Source organism: Coregonus clupeaformis, chromosome 4 (assembly GCF_020615455.1).
Source record: "Coregonus clupeaformis isolate EN_2021a chromosome 4, ASM2061545v1, whole genome shotgun sequence".
Classification (NCBI taxonomy): Eukaryota; Metazoa; Chordata; class Actinopteri; order Salmoniformes; family Salmonidae; genus Coregonus; species Coregonus clupeaformis.
The window spans coordinates 18,740,350-18,754,566 of record NC_059195.1 but is presented as its reverse complement, the minus strand read 5'-3'; the positions used below and the strand labels follow the sequence as shown (position 1 = coordinate 18,754,566).

Below are 14,217 nucleotides of genomic sequence, written 5' to 3'. Positions count from 1 at the left end.
AAAATTGCATCATTAACATTTTGCAGAATCTTGCCACTGCATATGGTTTGGTGGGTGAAAAAACTACAAGGTAGGCCTATTTGCAAGGATGTTTGGGGTTTTCCTGTATTTTGAAATTGGCGCAGGACATTTGGACAGCTGATAATGCAATCCCAGGTTTCCTCCTCCATGCACCTGACAGATCACTCCTGTTTCTCCACTACTCTCTGAAGGCTGACCAAACAGAGATTTTGTGCTTAGAGTGCATCAGTGTGAATGGGACATTTTGGAGCATTAGAGTGCTTCTTTCTGATCACTACTTCCCAGGACTCCCGGGAAAACAGTGGCAATTGTTACTGAGTGGACTATCCTAGCAAAAAAAACGAAATGAAATTAATTCAATATTCACAACAGTCTATGTCCGTGTTGGCGAGACGAGCCACGTTGTCCTCTCTCGCAGTCAGATAGACTAGAGAGTACCGAAGTACCATATTTAATGGAAACTCAATTAGCGCCACAGACATGCAAAGAAGCTTGCGCCTGCTGTTCAAACAGGCAGTACCATGTGCCAGGTGATGGGCATGAATCAAAAAGATGACTGAACACATTTCCTCATAAAATTACTAAATCCCTCAAAGAAATAAAACTGTCAACGTACATCCTAAAATACAATTAAGTCAATGTATTATTATAATAATATTAGTCTGTTTATTTTCACTAGGTATAATGACATACGGATGAAGAATAAACAAAAAAAGCTCAACTCTTTATATTAAAATGAATATAAAAGAGTTGAAAATAAATATAAAGAGCTGCTGTAAAAATCCCGCCAGGATATAACGTGGGGTTCTTGTAATGCTCCATTACTGATCCCTCTTCTCACTTTATGCATTCTACTTCGATCTATATTGACGCATTCATGGTCTGACACTGGGTTTGTGACTGGTCTATAAACCCACCTTGTGCACTAGCTCTTCCAAACAGCTCGCTTACAATTTACAGCATGTGATTTCAGCTTTCCCATTTTCAAAAAAACATTCACACACAACTATACAAATGAAAGTGCGTAATGTCTACATTATCTGCAGGTAATTCCTGTCATTTTATTTCCCAGACATTTTGGTATTAAGAAAGTAACTGATGTAGGCCTAAAATATGTAGAGATATGTTAGTTAGGCATACACACAAGTTTGCCATGGAAATGCTAAATATTAAGTGAGTTAATTTCCTTGTCGTCAATTCAAATCAAACAACATATACATTTTAATTGCATCTGAGACCTTAAAAGAACTGTACCGATTAATTATCTTCTTATCATCCATTTCACTGCCAGATAAAGCACTCTTTATTTCAGATTTCAATCAAGCCCGTCAGTGGAACAATGTATGAGCTTAAAAGACAAATTTTCCAATCCATTATCGATTCAAAGCACTATGAAATGAAACACCTTTTCCCCCATTTCAACCTAAACAGGTTAGTAATCTCTGAAGCCGATTGAGAATTTGTATCTAAAAATTGCATCGCAACAACCCGAAAAGTACTGCGTGAGATAACTGTAATTTAATGAATTAATACCATAAGTATAGCATGCAAGTGTAATTCAATCACTTAGAAAGTGTGACCAAAACAGGAGATGTAATATCTTCACTATGCTTTCCACCGGGGGGGGGATGATAAATCACTCAAAATAACTCAATTTGCTTTATTCTCATAACCGCAATGTGACTTCAGAGGTGCCACTATGCTTTCGACATTTAATTCCAGCTTTTGTCCAAAATAGCTTGTTTGGAGGAATCTCTAATGACTTCTTCATTGTAACAGCATGAGAAAAACACACATTTTTGCCAATTCTTATCATGAAAGAAAGAGAGAAAAATCACAAATCACAGTTTGTGATAAATTTGCATTTTATTTTCTGGTCAGGGTAATCTGACAGTTTATGAATCACTGCTGCTCGCTGCATAATGGCTTTGACCACAATTAGTATTCAGAGAAAACATATTAAAGGCAGCGGCAGCAGCACTCTCTGGGTGGCTGACAGACCCGTCACATTCTGACTAAACTGGAGTTAAAGGTTGTAAAGAGAAATCCAAGAGGGTGCACAACATTCTTTAACAGAGAGGGTTTTGAATTGTTGGCATTCATTAATGCAACAGATTATTTTTTTTCTTCTACCCACAGTCAGGAAATAAAAAGTGGAAGACGATGCTTTTCTTAATGATCCCTCATAATTAACACTCAGGCATGCTCTCTCCTTGTTTCATTTCCAGTCGGAAAATAATAAAATATGACGAGCTAGAGGGGAATAAAGCATCACAAATATTTGCATTATGTTTATGTTTGCAGCCAGTGTGTTTGCATGTAACGTGATTAATCTTTGCATCAGTGTGCGACAGAGAGAGTCTGTACGTACCACAGGTGGTGAGAGGGGAGCCCAGGGTGGCAGGGCTGGGGGTGAGGCTGCACTTGGAGGAGGGCGTCTTGGCCGAGGCAGGGGCTGGGGAGTAGCCGGTGGAGGAGACAGTGGAGGAGGTGATGTGCAGGGAAGACGGGGCTGACGATGGGGAGGCCAGCCGCTCTCCAGACTCCATATCTGTCAAACACAATCCAATCAACACACTTGTAAAAGGCAAGGGAAGAAAAGAGTAAGGGGGAAAAAACAGGCACTGCCACCACACACCCCACTGAGACTCCCGCCCTCGCACAAGTGAATTACCCCCTGAACAATATCTCTTCTTAGCAAAGGCCACTGGCCAGAGAATCTCCTAAACGAACCCACTGAGGCAACAGGGAAAATATGGAGAAGTATTTTATCACATATTATGGACATACACACTACGTGTACGTGCGCCCGCACACACACAGGAGAGAGAGAGAGAGAGAGAGAGAGAGAGAGAGAGAGAGAGAGAGAGAGAGAGAGAGAGAGAGAGAGAGAGAGAGAGAGAGAGAGAGAGAGAGAGAGAGAGAGAGAGAGAGAGAGAGAGAGAGAGAGAGAGAGAGAGAGAGAGAGAGAGAGAGAGAGAGAGAGAGAGAGAGAGAGAGAGAGAGAGAGGACCCTCTTGGGTTTACAGGAGACAAGACTTGATTGTTAACGAACATTTTAAAGCTTTACCATGGACAGTTTTCACAGGAATAATTGAAATCATTCACAGCTCACAATGCAGCAGACTTTCTTCTAATATCTACAGTTAAAACACTGATGGTGGCTCCATTCCAAATCTTCTCCTACAGTTAGATTTGCAGAGAGCTATCATTAATCCATCTCTACCATTCTCTATGTTGACACAGACCACAGTAGCTCTGCCCATCATCCAAATGAAGACGTAGACAGAGATTCTTTAGATGTAATCTTTCCTGATTTCATCACCCCCCTATATCTCCCAGCTTGTAGATTATTTATGCCACTTCTCTTAATTGTGTTTCACAAAAGACCACATCAGAAAATCCCCATTTAACACAGGCTTCCAGATTGTGCTTTTGCAGTCTTAGCTTCTTTGTTATTGTATCATGAACCCTTTCTAAATCTCCCCGGTGACTGTCCTCTGCAGCGGAGGCAGCTAGGCCTGCTGGTGATTCAATCTGGGAGACAAAGCTATCCGCTGAATATCAAGTAACGTCCCTCATCGCCTCCACCGCACCGACAACACTGATGAGACGACGCAAATGACATGAAAGCTACAGCCGTGCGCCACTGGGAAGACCACGCTGCAGTGTGCGTGTGTCCATATTCTAATCGAAAGTCTTAATCATAAAGAAACAATCTAGCCTACCTATTCTTTAAGATAGTATTATTTATTCCTGAATTTCATGAAGATTGAACAAACCAACAAACACATTTTAATATAACTGGGCAGAAGGTAGGCTAAATAATCAAGATCAAATATGAAATATTAATGCTCTGAATGAGAAAATATTAGATTTAAATAGAAGTGTGACTTACACATTTAACTCACACACACTTCATCTTTCATAAATGTCTGCCCACTTCTCCATTATTTTGTGAAATGTTGCAGAAATGATTTCCTCTTGGGCAATAATCATTTGTGCTGCACAAGACAACGGACGTGTGTCTCAGGGGCTTCACTCTGTCAACAGAAAAATAATCACAGAAACAGGTGTTTCCTTAAACAATCCCGCAAACCCCATTACTAACTAAACATAACATTCGAGGGAATTGAAAACAAAATATGAGAAACAGCCTAATGCAGGACGGCATTTTCTGCATTTAAGAGGCCAATCCTTCCTTAATGATCAGATATTAGAATGGGTTTAGCGGTAGCATTAGCTTGATTTTATAGGTGATTCATGTGTATGGCACAGGGGTGCTGGTATTGCGGCTGCTATAGAACCACCTCAACGTGAGCAGTTATATTAATTTGACTTGGGAGTGTGTACGTGCAACCCATCTTGAGCCCCTGACAGCATGCGAGACACACATTCCTAACAGCAGGCTGCAGATCCCATAGAAGCAGCCATCTATGCTAATGTACAGGAGATGATTTATAGGAGAAATGTCTCTGCCTGAATCAAAGTCACGTTCTGCAGATATCACCCCTCGCACAATGCAGCTGCCTGCCTGGAGTGCCTGCCATGCTGCAAATAAAAAGTAATGCCCCTTCCTTCAGACAATTTGATGTGCTTGTAAACAGACTCATCGTTTTTCTTCAGGAAAACAAGGTGCAAATCCTGCACACCTCCAAATGCCACTGATCATTGAAATGCCATAAGATCATTAGGCCTGGTGTTTACAGTGGGAAATGCCATGTCTATGCTCCCTGTGACCGTGGGTGTGTGTGTGTACGTGTGTTTTCTTCCTTTCCTCCCGATGTAGCCAGGTTGGTCGGTGTGTGTGTCAGTGCGTAGTTCCTTTTATTATCCGCCACACCAGCGTAACAGATGGCCGATGCTAACAGTGATAATCCCGCAAGAGTCATCAGCATGGATCAGCAGTATTCAGACTGCCGACGGATTGAGCGGCAGACACAATGTCTTCTCCGGCTAATGGAAGGTGCAAGGCTGCTAGAGATCTCGAGGAGGAGAGAGGAAGCGTAGAATACAGAATGCCTTGACCCCATTCAAAGTCAGCTAGACAGCTGCTGCATGCTACCTCTCTACACTACTAGTCTCTCACTGACTGCTCTCACCATGAACTCTTGATTACGTCTCAAGTGGCACCCTATTACGGCTGAAGTGGCACCCTATTTCCTATGCAGAGCACTACTTTTGACCAGGGCCCTGGTCAAGAGTAGTACGCTATATAGAGAATAGGGTGCCATTTTGGACAAACGCTGTCTGTTTGCTGTATGTCTGTTCCACTCTAATTACAGCCCTACTGTCTGTCACACCTCAAACTAACACTTTACACACATATATAAATGAATAGGTGAAATAAACAATATGTAATGGAGAAATAGGCCTAACACGCCTGTCCATTAATATGGCAAATGATAACCGTGGTCCGTGGATGCATTGCATTCATTCTGTCTGACCCTAACAGTGTAATGATTAGCTGCAGCCCCAGACATTGTTTTGCGCGACTCCTGAAGCGTGAGCAGTGTCTTGCCCTGGCGCTGTGCATGGTTGCCAGGTGACACTGGCAGCTTCTTTTTACCTACACAAATCACCAGTGGTGTCCACCGCGCCCGCTAAAAAACTATTAAGGAGGCCTTTGCTACACTGGACAAATAGCTGGGCCACTTGGTTTAGCCAGCGTGATTTGCGGCACGGAGGGATGGAAGGGGATGTAAACAGGCAGAAGAGGATGAACCAACCTGCTCAGTGGCTGACAGTGCCAGAGAAAATAAAAAAATGTACAAACACTTTCACCACCCACCTCACTCCCAATCCCCTGAGTTCACCCAGCGGAAATGGAGGGCCCAAACGATTTTTTTGTTGTTGTATGTCTGTCTGCCTGTGAGGAGAGGAGCTCCCCGTGGGGGCTGGTTAACACAGCGGCGGCGGAAGAGGTTCGAAAATGGAAAGTGTCTGAGATCAGCATGGCTGGGGCTGGGTGCATCCGCAGTTCAGCTGAAAATGCCAGGAAAGCTCCCCAGAGCATCAAACAGCATGGCAGAGACTCTCTCTCTCTCTCATATACAGTGTGTATATATATATATATATATATATATATATATATATATATATATATATATATATATATATATATATATATATATATATATATATATATACACACACACACAGTGGGGAGAACAAGTATTTGATACACTGCCGATTTTGCAGGTTTTCCATGTAGAGGTCTGTAATTTTTATCATAGGTACACTTCAACTGTGAGAGACGGAATCTAAAACAAAAATCCAGAAAATCACATTGTATGATTTTTAAGTAATTATTTTGCATTTTATTGCATGACATAAGTATTTGATCACCTACCAACCAGTAAGAATTCCGGCTCTCACAGACCTGTTAGTTTTTCTTTAAGAAGCCCTCCTGTTCTCCACTCATTACCTGTATTAACTGCACCTGTTTGAACTCATTACCTGTATAAAAGACACCTGTCCACACACTCAATAATGACATAAGTATTTGATACATCAGAAAAGCAGAACTTAATATTTGGTACAGAAACCTTTGTTTGCAATTACAGAGATCATATGTTTCCTGTAGGTCTTGACCAGGTTTGCACACACTGCAGCAGGGATTTTGGCCCACTCCTCCATACAGACCTACTCCAGATCCTTCAGGTTTCGGGGCTGTCGCTGGGCAATACCGACTTTCAGCTCCCTCCAAAGATTTTATATTGGGTTCAGGTCTGGAGACTGGCTAGGCCACTCCAGGACCTTGAGATGCTTCTTACGGAGCCACTCCTTAGTTGCCCTGGCTGTGTGTTTCGGGTCGTTGTCATGCTGGAAGAGCCAGCCACGACCCATCTTCAATGCTCTTACTGAGGGAAGGAGGTTGTTGGCCAAGATCTCGCGATACATGGCCCCATCCATCCTCCCCTCAATACGGTGCAGTCGTCCTGTCCCCTTTGCAGAAAAGCATCCCCAAAGAATGATTTTTCCACCTCCATGCTTCACGGTTGGGATGGTGTTCTTGGGGTTGTACTCATCCTTCTTCTTCCTCCAAACACAGCGAGTGGAGTTTAGACCAAAAAGCTCTATTTTTGTCTCATCAGACCACATGACCTTCTCCCATTCCTCCTCTGGATCATCCAGATGGTCATTGGCAAACTTCAGACGGGCCTGGACATGCGCTGGCTTGAGCAGGGGGACCTTGCGTGCGCTGCAGGATTTTAATCCATGACGGCGTAGTGTGATACTAATGGTTTTCTTTGAGACTGTGGTCCCAGCTCTCTTCAGGTCATTGACCAGGTCCTGCCGTGTAGTTCTGGGCTGATCCCTCACCTTCCTCATGATCATTGATGCCCCCACGAGGTGAGATCTTGCATGGAGCCCCAGACCGAGGGTGATTGACCGTCATCTTGAACTTCTTCCATTTTCTAATAATTGCGCCAACAGTTGTTGCCTTCTCACCAAGCTGCTTGCCTATTGTCCTGTAGCCCATCCCAGCCTTGTGCAGGTCTACAATTTTATCCCTGATGTCCTTACACAGCTCTCTGGTCTTGGCCATTGTGGAGAGGTTGGAGTCTGTTTGATTGAGTGTGTGGACAGGTGTCTTTTATACAGGTAATGAGTTCAAACAGGTGCAGTTAATACAGGTAATGAGTGGAGAACAGGAGGGCTTCTTAAAGAAAAACTAACAGGTCGGTGAGAGACGGAATTCTTACTGGTTGGTAGGTGATCAAATACTTATGTCATGCAATAAAATGCAAAATAATTACTTAAAAATCATACAATGTGTTTTTCTGGATTTTTGTTTTAGATTCCGTCTCTCACAGTTGAAGTGTACCTATGATAAAAATTACAGACCTCTACATGCTTTGTAAGTAGGAAAACCTGCAAAATCGGCAGTGTATCAAATACTTGTTCTCCCCACTGTATATATATTTTGGTGATGAGGTCATAGACCGTGAGAACATGTAACTGAAGAAAGTGGAAAGACGGCATGTTGTACTGGGAATGTTCCAATGCTTTAGCACAAGGCAGTCAAGTCTGGTTTACCATTAATCTCAGGCAGTGTGCTTGTAGTAGGTGCCTTGTTTACACCACATGCTGCGAGACAAAGAAAACCATGTGTTCCTTTGGGTTTTGTTCAAAGATGCAGGCTATGCTGTTTGTAATGACAGGGAAGTTGCATTACACTTGGTACTATTTATAAGAAAATAAGTCAAAATGTATGAAAGTGTTAGCCAGTTTATTTCCTATTGGACGTCAAGCCCTGCATTACTCAGAAGTGAAAGTTAGTACAACAAGTTAGTACAATTGAAGTATGGGTGGCAGATAGCAGCGCAGTTCAAATGGACAGCATCCTTCAGCCTTTCAGACCACTTTGGCATTGCTACTGGGGGTGTCCCTCCCCTGCTGCCCTGATCCAACAAAACACCTCTTCCAGTACAACCCCCTCTGTCTGTCTGTCTGTCTGTCTGCCACAGCTAGGCTACATGACGATTAGTCCTTTACAGCCCAAGCTGTAATCACATATTTGACCTAGTATGCAAGGGCACACGTATCATCCCACTCCACACGGCAGATCCATCTGTGTTCATAACAACGGGATAATAATCAATTTTTGTTCATAAGAATGACCCACAAAACACAAAAGGCAGGGCGTTCGGTCATCATCATTCCTCCGGGCGCTTACATCTTTTAGGAGAGGAGACCTTCACGCCAAAAAGTCATTCTGTACGCGTCGACTGCCGAAAAAAACATAATAGAACGCTACTGTGAATAAATGATGAGGAGGTGGTTTGGGAGGCAAATTAACTCTGATAAATGTGGAAGTTTAGTGTGACAATTGTTGAAAGAAACACATACAGTGGGGAAAAAAAGTATTTAGTCAGCCACCAATTGTGCATGTTCTCCCACTTAAAAAGATGAGAGAGGCCTGTAATTTTCATCATAGGTACACGTCAACTATGACAGACAAAATGAGGAAAAAGAATCCAGAAAATCACATTGTAGGATTTTTTATGAATTTATTTGCAAATTATGGTGGAAAATAAGTATTTGGTCAATAACAAAAGTTTCTCAATACTTTGTTATATACCCTTTGTTGGCAATGACACAGGTCAAACGTTTTCTGTAAGTCTTCACAAGGTTTTCACACGCTGTTGCTGGTATTTTGGCCCATTCCTCCATGCAGATCTCCTCTAGAGCAGTGATGTTTTGGGGCTGTAGCTGGGCAACACAGACTTTCAACTCCCTCCAAAGATTTTCTATGGGGTTGAGATCTGGAGACTGGCTAGGCCACTCCAGGACCTTGAAATGCTTCTTACGAAGCCACTCCTTCGTTGCCCGGGCGGTGTGTTTGGGATCATTGTCATGCTGAAAGACCCAGCCACGTTTCATCTTCAATGCCCTTGCTGATGGAAGGAGGTTTTCACTCAAAATCTCACGATACATGGCCCCATTCATTCTTTCCTTTACACGGATCAGTCGTCCTGGTCCCTTTGCAGAAAAACAGCCCCAAAGCATGATGTTTCCACCCCCATGCTTCACAGTAGGTATGGTGTTCTTTGGAAGCAACTCAGCATTCTTTGTCCTCCAAACACGACGAGTTGAGTTTTTACCAAAAGTTCTAGTTTGGTTTCATCTGACCATATGACATTCTCCCAATCCTCTTCTGGATCATCCAAATGGACTCTAGCAAACTTCAGACGGGCCTGGACATGTACTGGCTTAAGCAGGGGGACACTCAGGATTTGAGTCCCTGGCGGCGTAGTGTGTTACTGATGGTAGGCTTTGTTACTTTGGTCCCAGCTCTCTGCAGGTCATTCACTAGGTCCCCCTGTGTGGTTCTGGGATTTTTGCTCACCGTTCTTGTGACCATTTTGACCCCACGGGGTGAGATCTTGCGTGGAGCCCCAGATCGAGGGGAGATTATCAGTGGTCTTGTATGTCTTCCATTTCCTAATAATTGCTCCTACAGTTGATTTCTTCAAACCAAGCTGCTTACCTATTGCAGATTCAGTCTTCCCAGCCTGGTGCAGGTCTACAATTTTGTTTCTGGTGTCCTTTGACAGCTCTTTGGTCTTGGCCATAGTGGAGTTTGGAGTGTGACTGTTTGAGGTTGTGGACAGGTGTCTTTTATACTGATAACAAGTTCAAACAGGTGCCATTAATACAGGTAACGAGTGGAGGACAGAGGAGCCTCTTAAAAATAAGTTACAGGTCTGTGAGAGCCAGAAATCTTGCTTGTTTGTAGGTGACCAAATACTTATTTTCCACCATAATTTGCAAATAAATTCATTAAAAATCCTACAATGTGATTTTCTGGATTTTTTTTTCTCAATTTGTCTGTCATAGTTGACGTGTACCTATGATGAAAAGTACAGGCCTCTCTCATCTTTTTAAGTGGGAGAACTTGCACAATTGGTGGCTGACTAAATACTTTTTTTCCCCACTGTATGTCCATCGCGGCGGCGTTAGCGAGCTAGCAGAGTTCTGAGTGCAGCGGAGCTAGCGGAGGCAGATCCATTTGGAGTGATCCAGGGGCGGAAAGTACAGAACGCAGGGGCCTGTAAACAAGAATCCCACATATTCCATGCAGACTGACATCCATCACACAACACATTCCTGGGCCGTCAACACCAAGCCATCAAATATGGATCCCTGGCCCTGCACATTTTATTATACACAGACAGAGAGGGAGAAAGAGAGGAAGGAGGAAGGCAGGCGTTCAGTCGATCTGCTGTTGCTAGCCTTTGAGGCAGGTTGACACGAGACTAAGTAGACCAATAGGCTGAGTCTCAGGTTGGTGCCTACAAAACACACTTACGAAGGGGCCCCATTTGAAGAGCACCAATATGCACCGGTGCTAGAGTCAAAGAAGACCATACTATTCTCAATACTTGTGGCAGCATTACTTTCAAAACGTCGAATTCTGTGATGAAAAATGCCATACCAGATATGTGAGGCGTTACAATGGATTTTGACAATTGCACTACTGCTTCTTCACTACAGACCCGGGTAGCCGACCGGGAGACCCATGAGGCGGCGCACAATTGGCCCAGCGTCGTCCGGGTTAGAGGAGGGTTTGGCTGGCCGGGATGTCTTTGTCCCATCATGCTCTAGTGACTCCTTGTTGCAGGCCGGGCGACTATTTACCAGCTGTACTGTCATTCTCCGAGAAGCAGGGGGTTTTGGTTTGGGGAATGTCTGTTGACACGGCAGGAGTTGAGGGATGTAAAAAAATAAATCCTACCATCAGCGCCGTCTTTCTGCCACTGTAGGTCTGGGCTGAGGTCGTCTTTCTGCCACTGTAGGTCTGGGCTGAGGCCGTCTTTCTGCCACTGTAGGTCTGGGCTGAGGCCGTCTTTCTGCCACTGTAGGTCTGGGCTGAGGTCGTCTTTCTGCCACTGTAGGTCTGGGCTGAGGCCGTCTTTCTGCCACTGTAGGTCTGGGCTGAGGTCGTCTTTCTGCCACTGTAGGTCTGGGCTGAGGCCGTCTTTCTGCCACTGTAGGTCTGGGCTGAGGTCGTCTTTCTGCCACTGTAGGTCTGGGCTGAGGCCGTCTTTCTGCCACTGTAGGTCTGGGCTGCGGCCGTCTTTCTGCCACTGTAGGTCTGGGCTGAGGCCGTCTTTCTGCCACTGTAGGTCTGGGCTGAGGCCGTCTTTCTGCCACTATAGGTCTGGGCTGAGGTCGTCTTTCTGCCACTGTAGGTCTGGGCTGAGGCCGTCTTTCTGCCACTATAGGTCTGGGCTGAGGTCGTCTTTCTGCCACTGTAGGTCTGGGCTGAGGTCGTCTTTCTGCCACTGTAGGTCTGGGCTGAGGCCGTCTTTCTGCCACTGTAGGTCTGGGCTGCGGCCGTCTTTCTGCCACTGTAGGTCTGGGCTGAGGCCGTCTTTCTGCCACTGTAGGTCTGGGCTGAGGCCGTCTTTCTGCCACTATAGGTCTGGGCTGAGGTCGTCTTTCTGCCACTGTAGGTCTGGGCTGAGGTCGTCTTTCTGCCACTGTAGGTCTGGGCTGAGGTCGTCTTTCTGCCACTGTAGGTCTGGGCTGAGGTCGTCTTTCTGCCACTGTAGGTCTGGGCTGAGGTCGTCTTTCTGCCACTGTAGGTCTGGGCTGAGGTCGTCTTTCTGCCACTGTAGGTCTGGGCTGAGGTCGTCTTTCTGCCACTGTAGGTCTGGGCTGAGGTCGTCTTTCTGCCACTGTAGGTCTGGGCTGAGGTCGTTTGTTTCACCTCTCAGCCTGTCGTGGGCGGAGTTTCCCGTTGGACAGAGTGGTGAATGAATGTGCTGCTAACAAGGTAAATCCGGGGGAGCAAACGAACATAACGAGCATACATGAATCATTCATGATTCCACTCGTTCACAGAGGTAGGCGCGATTAGAACTCAGATCAAAAGCCTTCTGAGCGTTGATCAGCGCTGGGAACGCAATAAGTGGGTACACGATAATTAACCAAATAAAAGAAAGGTGAGTAAACGCTATTTCACAAATAAAAAAGGTGTGTAAACTGCGTTTATGTGCGCTTACCCTCCACTAGATCCCTGGTTGGGTCTGGCAAAAGCAAAACCCATTCATAAACATCAATATCCTGCCAGGCAGGATTGAATCTACATTTGCCAGGCATTTTAGCTATCAATGTGACGTTTGGTGGCGATTAATCAGTCAGTTCTGTACCTGCCTGGCTGAGTGGCAGTGTGGGTGGAATGAGCGAGCTTGCCTGGAAACCAGAGCGCGAAACATGTGAGGAAATAAAACTCTGTAGTCTGCCTGGAAATTAATTCGCAAGACCAAATACTATTTGATCATTTTCTGTTCTCCTCTCATTTTAATTAATGTACTTTTCAAGTACCAACTTGAGAAAATGTCTGATTTTCAAGGTATTCCAGTACTTGAATTTCAGAGTGCCAAATTCAAGTACTTTAAGCACCTCAAGCACTTTGTGCGAACCCTGGAATATAAGCTAACTGTAGCAGGAGCATTCATTTCCATGTTACCTTCCAGAAGGTGATTCCTCCCTCATTATAACTGCTTTCAAGTGAATTCTTAACTGGATATATATGTGGCGGCAGGGAGCCTAGCGGTTAAGAGCGTTGGGCCAGTAACCGAAAGGTCGCTGGTTTGTATTCCCGGGCCAACTAGGTGAACAAATCTGCTGATGTGCCCTTGAGCAAGGCAAGTAACCCCAATTGTTCCTGTAAGTCGCTCTGGATAAATGACTAAAATGTAAATATATTTAGAGAGGCCCATTACAACAGAAGCTGTTCATGGGAATGGTGCAGGGAGGAGAGAGTATGGCAACTGGCAAGCCAATGCTTGTTAGAGATAATCACACAGTGTTATTACTGTACATTACATCAATCCCCATCTCTTCTTTACTCCTAACCCATTTGCTCAACTGTTCCTCTACCCCAGGCTACATCACAATGATTATCTGTTGCTGAAAAGAGAGAAATGAGAAAATAAGTGTCTAAATGAGGGCCATGGTGCAATAGTGTTCAATTTCTGTTTAATCAAAAGTAGGCAATGGTACTATGCTGCTGATACACCCCGTGAAGCGATGAGCCTGACATTGTAGATTGCAGTACATAATGTGTTTAAAATACAAGAACTGTGTTTAGCCAAATAGGCCTATAAGCTATTATAGAGAGAGAGAGAAGGCAAAGGGAATAAAACCACAGAAAGGGGGAGAGAGAGAGTGAAGGCAAAGGGAATAAAACCACAGGAAGTGAGAGAGAGAGAGAGAGAGAGAGAGAGAGAGAGAGAGAGAGAGAGAGAGAGAGAGAGAAGGCAAAGGGAATAAAACCACAGGAAGGGAGAGAGAGAGAGAAGGCAAAGATAATAAAACCACAGGGAGAGAGAGAGAGAGAGAGAGAGAGAGAGAGAGAGAGAGAGAGAGAGAGAAGGCAAAGGGAATAAAACCACAGGAAGAGGGAGAGAGAGAGAGCGAGAGAGAGAGAGAGAAGGCAAAGGGAATAAAACCACAGGAAGGGGGGAGAGAGAGAAGGCAAAGGGAATAAAACCACAGGAAGAGGGAGAGAGAGAGGGAGGGCAAAGGGAATAAAACCACAGGAAGAGGGAGAGACAGAGAGAGAGAGGGAGAAGGCAAAGGGAAGAAAACCACAGGAGGAGAGAGAGACCTCCATCAGTGGTCTCTGATTGGAGCCTTTTCCAGTCATGATATGCATAATGCAAATGACACTCATGT

The 14,217-nt window shown here is 44.6% G+C and overlaps 1 protein-coding gene across 16 annotated transcripts in view; it reads right to left on the bottom strand.

Annotated features, from left to right (window-relative positions):
- Nucleotides 1–14,217, bottom strand: part of LOC121551945 (bromodomain adjacent to zinc finger domain protein 2B-like) — a 92,529-nt gene that overhangs the window by 41,710 nt on the left and 36,602 nt on the right. For all 16 annotated transcript variants that reach the window (XM_045210407.1, XM_045210447.1, XM_045210441.1 and 13 more), the window contains exon 3: nt 2,393–2,572. In XM_045210407.1, the coding sequence (XP_045066342.1) occupies nt 2,393–2,570 (178 nt within the window). In that variant the 5' untranslated portion in view covers nt 2,571–2,572. The remainder of the gene's footprint in view (nt 1–2,392; nt 2,573–14,217) is intronic.